This window comes from Neoarius graeffei, chromosome 11 (assembly GCF_027579695.1).
Source record: "Neoarius graeffei isolate fNeoGra1 chromosome 11, fNeoGra1.pri, whole genome shotgun sequence".
NCBI lineage: Eukaryota > Metazoa > Chordata > Actinopteri > Siluriformes > Ariidae > Neoarius > Neoarius graeffei.
In genome coordinates, this window is record NC_083579.1 from 10,984,342 (window position 1) to 10,999,170 (window position 14,829).

The window sequence follows — 14,829 nt, forward strand, 5'->3', positions numbered from 1 at the left end:
ATTTATTTATAAGGGCGGCACGGTGGTGTAGTGGTTAGCGCTGTCGCCTCACAGCAAGAAGGTCCTTGGTTCGAGCCCCGGGGCCGGCGAGGGCCTTTCTGTGTAGAGTTTGCATGTTCTCCCCGTGTCCGCGTGGGTTTCCTCCGGGTGCTCCGGTTTCCCCCACAGTCCAAAGACATGCAGGTTAGGTTAACTGGTGACTCTAAATTGACCGTAGGTGTGAATGAGAGTGTGAATGGTTGTCTGTGTCTATGTGTCAGCCCTGTGATGACCTGGCGACTTGTCCAGGGTGTACCCCGCCTTTCGCCCGTAGTCAGCTGGGATAGGCTCCAGCTTGCCTGCGACCCTGTAGAAGGATAAAGCGGCTAGAGATAATGAGATGAGATTTATTTATAAGATTGTCAAAAATCTTATAAATGTTTCCCAGCATTTCTCAGGAGAATAGCGTTAATTTTACAGCATGGATAGCGATAACGACAGTCTTCACAGTGAAAGCGAGTTTTACTACCCGGAGGAAGAAGAAATAAAAGAAAACATTTCAGGAGAAAGCTAAAAACCTCTAACTTGCTAACAGTTTGATCTCATTAGTTAATGAGGCCCATTTTGGACCATGTTATCCTAATACATAATATTACGTTAGGTAAAAACTTTAAACCAGTACAATCTCTTCTTCAAAATTTCACCAAATGGCTTTATTTATGCAATATAAAAAGATAATAATACTGTATAACTTTGGTCGAGCAAAAACATGGCTGAATCCTGAATGACTCCTATTTGTATAAATAGGGGACTATATAGGCGGCAAAATGTAGTTTTTTTCCTGCCATGGAAGTGCACTTGTATACCGAGGAGGAAGCCATTTGCATTACAGCCGTGAATGAGGATTCAAAATGGCGGCTCACCTCGGTTCGGTTTTCCCTTTCGGGCGCTCTCGTTTACTGTTAGAATTTGGTAACAAAAAAATAAATATATTATTTACCAGCTTAAGGTCGGTCCGTATGGTGAAACACCATGACCTCGGCCTTGAATACTGACCTTGGCCCAGAAGGCCTCACTCAGTACTTTCAAGACCTCGGTCACGGTATTTCACCATACGGACCTCCCAGCTGGTAAATAACATACATCAATTATTCGCCGAAGGGAATAATAACCGAGACGAAGTCAAGGCCGATATTCACTGAGCTGGAGGTGGATAACTGTTTTAGTATAAACACACAGATGATTATTTCAAATAAATAAATACAACAATAGGGCCACGTGGCCCTAAATTCTCCGCTATTTTTTCCTGCTTCACCATGACCCAATACAAGATACTACATCATGCATGACGTGGTGGGCTTTCCCTGTTCGTGCAAGGCATTGTGGGATACAAATTTGAAACGGGAGAAGGAAAAAACAAAACGGAGGATGCGAGTGTGCAAATGAAACATTAAAGTCTGACTACAGTAAGGGAAAGTGAGAAGAAAAGACGTTATGTTATATACGAAGGAAAGGAAACGCAGGACCAAACTAATAAATATCGGCGCTCAGCGAGCACCTCGGTGCGATCAGCTGTTCGTTTAGTGACAGAATGATGGAACTGTCAGTGTATGGTCTAAGGTAAACCTGTGCATGCGCAACACCACACACATGGACTTCCTCTGTCTGCCTGACTGCGCGAAGCGAACAATTTCAAGCACATTATTTGCTTTAGTCCCCTGAAATTAAACAACTTCCCAGCCACAGAATTTTGTGAAACGTTACAGAAATAAACACATATCACAAGGACCACGTTTCAGACAGAACTATACAGTATTTCACTGATTTTATGACATCGAAAGGCCGTCTAGCTTTAAAGAAAGACTTTTATAGCCTGACCGTATTTTTAATTTTAGCAACATAGCAAAACAATCAACAATTGGTTGTTGTGATGGAGACTGATGAGAAGTGGAGTCACTGTTGATGATTTTCCACTAACAGCATACCCTGAAGTGCGTCATTCCTCTTATACCACATCAATTCGCCAACAATTATAACCGTTTTACTCAGTTACAGCAAGACCCAAACGTCCTGAAAACTTACCGCCTGTTACAAAGTCCTGACACTGGAGACTCCTTCCAGAAAACGTGAAACAAGTGCAAGATTGTTTCCGTTTGATAGTTTAAGAAAACGGGACGGTTATCAAAACAAGGTAGAAATACAGTTTTCTTTTTATTTTCACCTTTTTCAAAAGGCAACCTGGCTTTACAACACTTTTTTTCCCCCCCCTCGGGGTCATGTATACCAGTATAGTTTAACATTAACAGAATAATTATTCCAGATTCCTTCATCACAGTATACCATCATACCCCTAACACACAGTAAACCTTTAATAACAATCTAAAAGAACAAAACCTGCTTGTTAGTTCACACACAGCATCACTGGAAAAAAATTGTCATGTTTTTAATTCAAAATAAAAAATAGCTCCAGAACAGGTTTTAATAATATGATACAATAAAATATCTGTGTGTGAGAGAGAGAGAGAGAGAGAGAGAGAGAGAGAGAGAGAGAAAGAAAAAGTGTACCAGTAATAAACACTAATTTGATATCATCAATATTGTTTTGGCTACTCTGAGACTCTCATCCACAGTAGCTTGAAAACGTTTCGTTGTTCCATCACGTTTCTGTGAACGGAAAAGCGAACGGTTCCGCTGCGTAACGCAGTTTCAGCTACAAGTTTTCCTCTGTAAAGAAAAAAAAGGGGAGAAAAGAACCAGAAAAAACAAACAAACAAACAAAAAAAAAAACAGTCCACCAGTTTTTGCTAAAAGGTGGTACAGTACATCTTCATTAATCGTCCACGTGCAACCGTTCAGAGTCCTGCCGGCGGAATCAGAGGGAGTTACATGGCGTATTTCTGAGTCCACTCTCGGGCCATTCTGTTGTATCTGAGACAAGAGAGAGAGGAAAACACAACAAGAAGACATGATCATCACTATCCCCTGCCACGAACGTTTTATGGAGACCTCTTAACACTTATGCCCTTATAAGCCCATTGCTTTAATATTGACTTATGTCGTCGTACGTGCTAGGACACCTTCATAAAACTCTACCCAGCTTTTTTCAGTAACATGACCATGCAAAGTTTCATTGATGTAGCTTATGTAGTTTGAGAAAACTTGTGCAGACTGAATCCAACTCTGAAAATAATAATTAATCGTGAAAGATTTTCAAACTCAACTGCTCACTTACGTATCCCCCTGCTCTCGCTTATATCAGAACGCAAGCAATCGAAGGAATAGGGCACTTATTCTGAATGTTGGCTTCGACAAATAATGAACCCTGAAACGAGTAAGTAAAGAGCAGTGTTCTCGTCAGGGGTTTCAAACAGCATCCTGGTAAACTGTCATTTCGAAATAGCATTTTGCTTGGGGGCGTCGTGGCTCAGGTGGCTAAGGCGCCATACCATAAGTCCGGGGACCCGGGTTCGATTCCGACCCGAGGTCATTTCCCGATCCCTCCCTGTCTCTCTCTCCCGCTCATTTCCTGTCCTGTCTCTACACTGTCCTATCCAATAAAGGTGAAAAAAGCCCCCCAAAAAATCTTTAAAAAAAAAAGCATTTTGCTTCTTGAAACAACGTGAAAATCCACCCAATACGTTTCTGAAATACATTCAGTCGGTAAACAGGAAGTCGTTGTGGGACAGACCTGAAAACGGTATACACGGTACAGAAACCCAAGCCGAAGTTTGGTACCAAATATCAAATAGTTGTGATTTGTAGTTGCTGAGAAAAGTGTTACGAAAATTTTGTAAATCCACGCTATACGTTTCGTAAATACATTCAGTCGGTAAACAGGAAGTTGATGTGCGACAGATCTGAAGACGGTGTACACTACCGTTCAAAAGTTTGGGGTCACTTTGAAATGTCCTTATTTTGAAAGAAAAGCACTGTTCTTTTCAATGAAGATCACTTGAAACTAATCAGAAATCCACTCTATACATTGCTAATGTGGTAAATGACTATTCTAGCTGCAAATGTCTGGTTTTTGGTGCAATATCTCCATAGGTGTATAGAGGCCCATTTCTAGCAACTCTCACTCCAGTGTTCTAATGGTACAATGTGTTTGCTCATTGCCTCAGAAGGCTAATGGAGGATTAGAAAACCCTTGTACAATCATGTTAGCGCAGCTGAAAACAGTTGAGCTCTTTAGAGAAGCTATAAAACTGACCTTCCTTTGAGCAGATTGAGTTTCTGGAGCATCACATTTGTGGGGTCGATTAAATGCTCAAAATGGCCAGAAAAATGTCTCGACTATATTTTCTATTCATTTTACAACTTATGGTGGGAAATAAAAGTGTGACTTTTCATGGAAAACACAAAATTGTCTGGGTGACCCCAAACTTTTGAACGGTAGTGTATGTACGGTATAGAACCCCAAGCTGAAAAGTTTGGTACCAAGTGGATATGATTTGTGGTTGCTGAGAAAAAGGGTGTTTTGGACGGACGGACAGACAGACAGACAGAGGTAAACCAGTATACCCCCCTCCTTCAGAGCGGGGGTATAATCATGACCAGTAGTATGAACACGCAAAGTTTCATTGATGTAGCTTATGTAGTTTCTGAGAAACCTTGTCCAAACTGAGTCCATCTGGGCTTGGGACCTGCACTAAGAATGTACTGGCTTGTGCAACCCCAGTGGCTGGATTCATAGTAGTAGTCCTGAATATGACTTTAAACTGCAACCGGTGGTGAGTCTCAGGTCCGGGATGACTTGAGTATTGGGGAAAATGGAGTTACCCCTTAAATCGCCATTGCTCCCAGGTCTGTTCTGACCTGGAGTGGTAGCACCTGCCTGGGTTCCAGCTATGGGTTAAATAGTACATCAACGATAAAGCGCTGGCAGCAGGGCGCTTTTCGGTGCAATGTGGCAGATGAACCCAACAGGGTCAGTGGCGCACCACCTGATGGCATGCGGAAGAGCCACTCAAATGGCATCACTCGGCAAGTCAGTTGTCACTGCGGGTCAGCTTCCATACCCGTCAGGTCTTTGGCACTTTTGTGCACCACTTGGCGTCAGGTCTGGAGATCCAATACGATGGGGGCACGACATCGTTTGTTTTACCTTATAGACCCCTTCGCAGTAAACGTCATTCATACGCAAGAGGAAATTGCGTGCGCAGCCTGGACCCAAAAAAGACTCAGCGACGGTAGAGACGAGAAGAAATATTTGGAAGAAATGCCTAGTTGTTGTGTTTTCGGGTGTCAGAATCGTAGCAGTGATGGGGTTAAAATGTTCAGAATTCCAGCAGGATCTCACCCATTCCAAAAAAAAAAAAATTGCCGACGTCTATGGCTACAAGCCATCAAACGTGTAGACTGGGATGAAAGCACCATCAAAAATGCGCGGGTTTGCAGCGCCCACTTCATCACAGGTAAGATCAGGCTATTTATTAAATCTTTCTTTTTATATTCTTTCTAGTCTTCGTTTATTGATGTAGCAAAATACTTTGGTAACGTTTGTCTGATTAGCTGGGTCATAGTTACACAATGTAATGAATATTGTTAGCATGTTAACTTAGCTTTGCATGCAATTTTGTTTGTAGGAGAGGTCTCGCTTGACTCAAGCAGTCCAGATTTTGTACCATCATAACAATCATATGCGTCTAAAGACTTGTAGGCACGAAGTTTTTCGTGGGTGTACACTGAAGTCTTGTCAATAAGGTACGAGTATATATCTGGCCATTGTATACCAGGGAACTTACTAACATCGTCCGTCCACTCTTTAATTAAATACGGATCCGGTAGCGATGTCCACTTGTTAGAGTTAACTTATTTATGTAGCATTCTCGATCTTGTAACGACAATTGTTTTGCATAATCTGACAGCTCATAATGCCGGTCTATGGGCAGCACCATTGTTTCTGAGTCCAGGCTGCGCGCGCATCCTGGCAACGGTCGGTTTGTTTACAAACATGCGAAGGGGTCTATTGTGCCAAGCGCTTCATTAGAAAAGGAGAATAGTATGCAAGAGCTCATTCCATGGCGGCTTGGCCGGGTCATTCGTGCCGCCACTGCGGGTGACTCCGTCGCTCTGGTACGCATCCTAACGAAGCCGTCATCATATTTCAATAGTTCACAGTTGGACGTTTGACAATCCAAGACTTGTAGACTAACATGAAGTTAAATACAATCATCGTCACTGCCGAACCCGATCAGGGCTTGAGGCGAACCATGTTTGGTTGATTTGGCCAGAATTGCAGCAGTAGGGTGACCGGTTCCTTTCTGCGCACTCACACACATTCACACCTGTGGTGTAATTTAGCGCCACCAATTAGCCTAACCGCAGGTCTTTGGACTATAAGTGAAACCGGAGCAAACCCACAGAGACACGGGGAAAACATGCAAACTCCACACAGAAAGGCCCTCATCGGCCACTGGGCTCAAACCCAGAACCTTCTTGCTGTGAGGCGACAGTGCTAACCACTACACCACCATGCCGCCTTAAAGGAACAGTCCACCGTACTTCCATAATGAAATATATTCTTCTCTGAATTGAGACGAGCTGATCCGTACCACTCCGAGCTTTGTGCGACCTCCCAGTCAGTCAGACGCGCTGTCACTCCTGTTAGCAATGTAGCTAGGCTCAGCATGGCCAATGGTATTTTTTGGGGCTGTAGTTAGATGTGACCAAACTCTTCTGTGTTTTTCCTGTTTACATAGGTTTATATGACCAGTGACATGAAACAAAGTTCAGTTACACAAATTGAAACGCAGCGATTTTCTATGCTACGGAAAGTCCGCACTATACCTTCTGCGCGCTTCGACAGCGCATTGATACCTTCACTCGGAGTTGTACCATTTTTTTTTTTTTTTAGACAGGGCGGACGGACCAGGGCATTCGCCCGCCTGGCCGTGCCCGACGAGGAGTGAAGACGGCAGCCCTGCCTGGAAGTGTGGTTTTACCATGGGCCTCATGCGGAAAAATGACAAAGTCCCAGTTTTACCATGGGGCTCGAGTTGTACCATTTTTTTTAGACAGGGCGGACGGACCAGGGCATTCGCCCGCCTGGCCGTGCCCGAAGAGGAGTGAAGGTATCAATGTGCTGTCGAAGCGCGTAGAAGGTGTTAGCACGCCTGTCATTATAGTGCGGACTTTCCATAGCATAGAAAATCGCTACGTTTCAATTTGTGTAACTGAACTTGTTTCACATCACTGGTCATATAAACCTATGTCAACAGGAAAAACGTGGAAGAGTTTGGTCGCATCTAACTACAGCCCCAAAAAATACCATTGGCCATGCTGAGCCTAGCTACATTGCTAACAGGAGTGACAGCGCGTCTGACTGACTGGGAGGTCGCGCAAAGCTCGGAGAGGTACGGATCAGCTCGTCTCAATTCAGAGAAGAACATATTTCATTATGGAAGTACGGTGGACTGTTCCTTTAAATACAGTCCATTAGTGATATTTAATGATTTCTTTCCGAGACGTTTATTTAAAATTTAAGTAAGGAGTCTCTAGTGTCAGCGTTTTCTATATTCATGGGGGTGACTGAGATGCTGCGTTGCTATGGTTACTAGAATTATACAATAACAGGAAGTAACTTGTTTCATGGATGTTCCATAAAATGTTAAACGTAACTATAAACAGATTTTTTTTTTTTTTAAAGTTGCTCTTTAATCAATAAAATATTTTAGCGTTCATAGATTGCTGTGGTATGAACACTTCAGGACGCACCCTTATGGCGGGTTGAATGCAAAAGTTTGTGCACCCCAGGCCAATAATTTACATAAAATAACATGTTCTGCAAATGTTTAATGTGCAGTTAGTAACTTTATACATGACCTTAAAAAATGGCATGTGTAAAAGCATCATTTCCTAGTTGTTGTCCCAAAGATACAATAAGATTTATATTTAAAAAAAAAAGCCACTACTAGCTTACTGAATATGCAGCTCAGTTATCCAACAACAGAATAACAACCTTTTAAAGGAAATGTTCAAAAGATATTAAATTTGGTGTGAAACTACTCAGAAGTTAAAATGTAAAGGTTACTTACTTGTCTTTGTCTGATTTGTAGATGTGTGCGATGTCCGGAACTAAAGGGTCATCTGGGTTCGGGTCACACAGCAGTGAGCATATGGATAACAACACTGAAAGACAGATTGAAGGAGACCATTATTCATTCAAATTAAATAATATTTAATTATTTTTTTCGCAGTCCGGTTTCCATCAAATCCCGCGCTCTGATTGGCTGGTTAGCGGTTAGCCGGTTACGGACCTCTGGCGCCTTGCTCGTTCACAACAACAACAAAAATAGTAGCAATTCTTGTCAACATTTATTTTCGCATTTCTCAGGAGAATAGCATTAATTTTACAGCATGGATAGCGATAACGAGAGTGTTCACAGTGAAAGCGAGTTTTACTACCCTGAGGAAGAAGAAATAAAAGAAAACATTTCAGGAGAAAGCTAAAAACCTGTAACTGTTGCTAACGCCGAGCAAAAACATGGCTGAATCCTGAATGACTCAATTTTGTATAAATAGGGGACTACATAGGCGGCAAAATGTAGTTTTTTTCCTGCCATGGAAGTGCACTTGTATACTGAGGGGGAAGCAATTTGCATTACAGCCGTGAATGAGGATTCAAAATGGCAGCTCGGCTCGGTTTTCCCTTTCGGGCGCTCTCGTTTTCTGTTAGAATTTAAAGAAAAAATATATATATTAATTACCAGCTTAAGGTCGGTCCGTATGGTGAAATACTGTAACCTCGGCCTTAAATACTGACCTCGGTCCAGAAGGCCTCGCTCAGTACTTTCAAGACCTCGGTCACGGTATTTCACCATACGGACCTCCCAGCTGGTAAATAACACATATCAATTATTCGCCGAAGGGAATAATAACCGAAACGAAGTCAAGGCCGATATTCACTGAGCCGGAGGTGGATAACTGTTTTAGTATAAACACACAGATGATTATTTCAAATAAATAAAAACCTTATTTATTTCAGACTTCAAAAGTAATAACGGCGCATGCAGGGTTGAGCCACTTATCCATGCCGACTCACATAAAATACTTTATTTTAAAATCGATAAAATGAATCGCAATCCCACCTTCCCTTTGAATAGTTTTAGACCAAACTTCGTAGCATCTTTAGTGCTTTTCGGAACAGCATTTTCTTTCATCATTTGTAATTCTTCCTCACTTACGGTGACGAAGCGATTGGTGATTATCGAGAAATAGTCTGAATTTCTCGACCAATCAGCACGCACGATTTTCTTTAAAATTACCTGCGTATTTATACGACTAATATATATATTTTTTTAAATCAGCCAGGCTGATGTGTACAGGGAACGTACAAGTGGAGGCACAAGTGTATAAGTGTACGCAGTGTATTAAGAAAACAACTAGAAACCTTAAGCCTCATTTATTTTAGTAAAAGTTGTACATTCACCACCTTTAAAGTGCTAAATTTGCATCTACTAATTAGTGATGCCCACGAAACTCCATATAAGGTCAAACACACAGACAGCTGGGAGCATGAAATGACGACTAAACGTTGAAGGAAAAGGCAGAAAGTTATTTTGACTCAGTTCTAGGCCAATAAAAATATTTAGCATTGGAACAAACACCTGAAAGCCATTTAAACTCAACAGTAGAATATTTAAAAAGTTGATCAACTCAAAGTGTACATTAGCTCGGCTGTGTTCACGTTACCAGGCTGAAGTGACCCAAATCTGATTTTTTTTAGGGCTGTCTGAACACAGAAATCAGATTTCATGTGTGGTCCTGGATCGGATACATATCCCATTCATGACCATGCGATATGAAGTATTATACATACAGGACACTTTTTCCATGGAATAAAAACATGTATTCTATTCCTTTCTAGTGGGTTTACTGACAGCATGCAATATTGTTACCATAACCGCTTATCCTCCATGTATTATGTAACTGTACTCAGTGGAGAACGAGCGTGCAATATTGTTACAATATCGCACGTTGTCAAGACAACACGACCTCACACGTCGGAGCTCATGTGAAGATCCAATGACGAAAGTTTTCTGCTACCCCTTTTCCACCAAATCAGTTCTAGGGCTGGTTCGGGGCTGGTGCTGGTTCACAACTCGTTCAACTTGCGAGCCAGCTGAGAACCAGTTTGCTTTTCCATAGCTCGTGGTGCAAAGGGAAGCCACGTCATTACGTCGCTGTATACGTCAGTTAGGTCGCTATGTTTGCATAAACCTTGGCGCGAATATCGAAGCAAAAACACGGAAGAAGCAGCAGCAGCAACAACAACAACAATAATGGATGACTTCGCGTTTGTACAGCTGCTGCTTCTCGTCGCTTAAAAATGGCGATCCTTCACGGTCTTGTTATTGTTGTTGGTCTTAACAACTCCGCCCGCCCCGCCCCCCCGCCGACGTAAGCGGTTCTTTCCTCTGGCCCAGCAGAGAGTTGGTGCTAGCCTGGAACCGGCTTTTCTGGCCCCAGAGCCAGTTCTTTGTCAGTGGAAACAGAAAACCTGGTTCCAAACTAAGCACTGGCCCCGAACCAGCCCTGGAACTGCTTTGGTGGAAAAGGGGCATGCTGCACATGCGCACGATCATTTCTTTGTCGGCCAGGAGACAGAAAAGACGGAGTTAATCCAGTGCTAGGTTTAAGTGCTAAATAAATGAACAAACTGAAAACTGAAACTAAAGACGTGTTGAACACCTGAAAGGCTACCAAAACTTCACTGGATATTCTTCACGCATATTTACAAGAGAAAAACAGACCAACGGAGATCGAAAAAACTGGAAAAGGAACACATTGGAGATGTAAAAAGGATTCCGTGCTAGTAGTTTGTACACCAACATGGCTGCGAGGTTTGCTTCGTTAAAAGCGGAAGATTTAAAAGAGAAAGACACGCTGAACACCAGAAAGGCTACCAAAACTTCACTGGATATTCTTCACTCATATTTACAAGAGAAAAACAGACCAATGGACATCGAAAAGCTGGAAGAGCGCGCAATAGTGTTAATACTGTCAAAGTTCTACTTGGAGGTGAGGAAAATTGACGGAGACTTTTATGAGAGGACTTCACTCTTGTTTACTGTTTTTGTTTTTACTTCTGTAAAGCACATTGAACTGCCATTGTGTATGAAATGTGCTATATAAATAAACTTGCCTTGCCTCAGCAAAGCCCTTTTGTTTTGAACAACTGCAATGGAACAGTAAACTACGACCAAAAGTAATTGAACTTGAACTGTCTACCTGGATATAGCTTGTATACAAGTTGGGTGGTTGTTCAGGCTTTTTGGACTTGGACCATTTTTATCGTTAGAACTTTGACTTTGTACACTGGATTGACCTCGATCAGAATCAACGTTGGTAAGTTACACACCCCCTGTTCTTAACTTTTTATTTTTGTAATACAACCCCGATTCCAAAAAAGTTGGGACAAAGTACAAATTGTAAATAAAAACGGAATGCAATAATTTACAAATCTCAAAAACTGATATTGTATTCACAATAGAACATAGACAACATATCAAATGTCGAAAGTGAGACATTTTGAAATTTCATGCCAAATATTGGCGCATTTGAAATTTCATGACAGCAACACATCTCAAAAAAGTTGGGACAGGGGCAATAAGAGGCTGGAAAAGTTAAAGGTACAAAAAAGGAACAGCTGGAGGACCAAATTGCAACTCATTAGGTCAATTGGCAATAGGTCATTAACATGACTGGGTATAAAAAGAGCATCTTGGAGTGGCTGCGGCTCTCAGAAGTAAAGATGAGAAGTGGATCACCAATCCCCCTAATTCTGCGCCGACAAATAGTGGAGCAATATCAGAAAGGAGTTCGACAGTGTAAAATTGCAAAGAGTTTGAACGTATCATCATCTACAGTGCATAATATCATCAAAAGATTCAGATAATCTGGAAGAATCTCTGTGCGTAAGGGTCAAGGCCGGAAAACCATACTGGGTGCCCGTGATCCTCGGGTCCTTAGATGGCACTGCATCACATACAGGCATGCTTCTGTATTGGAAATCACAAAATGGGCTCAGGAATATTTCCAGAGAACATTATCTGTGAACACAATTCACCGTGCCATCCGCCGTTGCCAGCTAAAACTCTATAGTTCAAAGAAGAAGCCGTATCTAAACATGATCCAGAAGCGCAGACGTCTTCTCTGGGCCAAGGCTCATTTAAAATGGACTGTGGCAAAGTGGAAAACTGTTCTGTGGTCAGACGAATCAAAATTTGAAGTTCTTTATGGAAATCAGGGACGCCGTGTCATTCGGACTAAAGAGGACAAGGACGACCCAAGTTGTTATCAGCGCTCAGTTCAGAAGCCTGCATCTCTGATGGTATGGGGTTGCATTAGTGCGTGTGGCATGGGCAGCTTACACATCTGGAAAGACACCATCAATGCTGAAAGGTATATCCAGGTTCTAGAGCAACATATGCTCCCATCCAGACGACGTCTCTTTCAGGGAAGACCTTGCATTTTCCAACATGACAATGCCAAACTACATACTGCATCAATTACAGCATCATGGCTGCGTAGAAGAAGGGTCCGGGTACTGAACTGGCCGTCCAGATCTTTCACCCATAGAAAACATTTGGTGCATCATAAAATGGAAGATACGACAAAAAAGACCTAAGACAGTTGAGCAACTAGAATCCTACATTAGACAAGAATGGGTTAACATTCCTATCCCTAAACTTGAGCAACTTGTCTCCTCAGTCCCCAGACGTTTACAGACTGTTGTAAAGAGAAAAGGGGATGTCTCACAGTGGTAAACATGGCCTTGTCCCAACTTTTTTGAGATGTGTTGTTGTCATGATATTTAAAATCACCTAGTTTTTCTCTTTAAATGATACATTTTCTCAGTTTAAACATTTGATATGTCATCTATGTTCTATTCTGAATAAAATATGGAATTTTGAAACTTCCATGTCATTGCATTCCGTTTTTATTTACAATTTGTACTTTGTCCCAACTTTTTTGGAATCGGGGTTGTAATAATAATAATAATAATATTGGCCGACTTTTTTTCGTGGTACATCAGATGTATTCCATTCAGCTACTCGTCTTCGACTCGTTCAGTATCATGCTAGCTGAATGGAATATATTGGATATACCATGAAAAAAAAAAAAAAGCCCGCCAATATTATTTAAAGAATGATCAGATCGGAATTCGTGTGGCTTTTTGCCATTACACACACACTGAGCTCTGTCTTCATCAGCAGCGCAGCAAAGCAACAATGGAGGAGAGATACAACAACTGAAAAAAAAAAAAAAAACCCAAAAGCGAGCAATCTGGGGTTTTTTCCATTTTCTTGACCCGATCGTATCCATTTGACGACCTCTCTGCTGTCCTCCATTGCGAAACATTAGCTACTAGCATGTCCATTTAGTCAGTTTTAATACCACGAGTTGTCTCACAAACATGAATGAATAATGATCTTTATTGAGGATGAGGTACACGTCTGTGGCTGAGCGGCTTCCCCTTTAGCTTTTTTAAGGCGTCCGTTCCGGACAAAGGAAAAGGTGAATCTAAAATTATTATTTGTGCTGCTTTATTGTGGAGAACTTGACGTTGTGCCATAAGAGCAGAATTTCCCCCGATCACCGCGTATGATATCTGTACAGTCGAAAACGGTTAAAATGATGGTTTCTTTGTTGGTGGTGACGCTGATGACTTGCGGGAAAAATGCATCAACGTGACAAATCTGATCTGAGCAAACAATAAGAAGTGAACAATGTGGCGCTGTAATGTGAACATAACCTTCGTTTTCTCCTGCGTAAATTTACACAAGTAGAACGTTTTTCGAAAAGTCACAGGATTTTCATGAATAACAGATTTCTTGTACAAATGCTCCTACGGATAAACATGCTCGTATTCAGCTTAATAAAGTAGGCCTAATGAACCTGTTTTTACTGCATGGACCTAAATTGAAGTGCACATAAATCAAAATGATTTATTTCATTCACAAATACTGTCTGGAGCGCGCGCGCACACGCAATGCATCTTTATTTGTGGAGTTTGGAAATGCTATGGTGAGTCAAATAAGCCTCAATGAACATGAATCATTAATGATGAATCATCAATTCCCACGGTACGCTATACAATCACAGCTGAAATGAATCATGTGTTGTAAACAGGGTTGCCAGGTCCTCCGTTTTCTTTCAAATTAGAGGAAGCCTATGACTTGCTGTAGTGCGTTTTTTTGTTTCTTTTTTGATGGTCTGTGTGATGAAGACTTCCTTTTATTTATTTACAGATCAAATTTTTTTTTTAAATTGCATAATTTGGGTACAAATAAAACAGGGGGATTTTTTTTTTTTTTTAATTTTGTAATTTGCGTACAAATAGCACGGGTGTCCCAGAACTAAAATGAGATCTGTAAATAAATAAAAGCATTATTTGTACACAAATTACACAATTAAATTGTGTGGTTTTTTTTTTTTTTAAATTGCATAATTTGCATACAAATAACACAGGTGTCCCAGAACTAAAATGAGATCTGTACATAAATAAAAGGATTTGTACGCAAATTACACAATTAAATTAATTGTGTTTTGTTTTGAATTGCATAATTTGCGTACAAATAACAGTTTTTTTTGTTTTTGTTTTGTTTTTTTTAATTGCGTAATTTGCGTATAAATAACAGGTGTCCCAGAACTAAAATGATATCTGTAAATAAATAAAAGGATTATTTGTATGCAAAATTACACAAATTAATTGTGGGGTGGTTGTTTTTTTTTTTTTATTGCGTAATTTGCGTACAAATAACACAGGGTTTTTTTGGTTTTGTTTTTAAAATTGCGTAATTTGCATACAAATAACACAGGTGTCCCAGAACTAAAGTGAGATCT

General features: G+C 41.1%; 1 protein-coding gene across 1 annotated transcript in view; it reads right to left on the reverse strand.

Moving 5' to 3' along the window:
* Positions 1-2,171: 2,171 nt before the first annotated feature.
* ube2d1a (ubiquitin-conjugating enzyme E2D 1a) overlaps positions 2,172-14,829 on the reverse strand; it is a 74,704-nt gene continuing 62,046 nt past the window's right edge. The window contains exons 6-7 of the mRNA XM_060932885.1: positions 8,016-8,109; positions 2,172-2,907 (exon numbers count right to left, since the gene is read on the reverse strand). Coding sequence (XP_060788868.1) covers positions 2,862-2,907; positions 8,016-8,109 — 140 coding nt within the window. The 3' untranslated portion in view covers positions 2,172-2,861. The remainder of the gene's footprint in view (positions 2,908-8,015; positions 8,110-14,829) is intronic.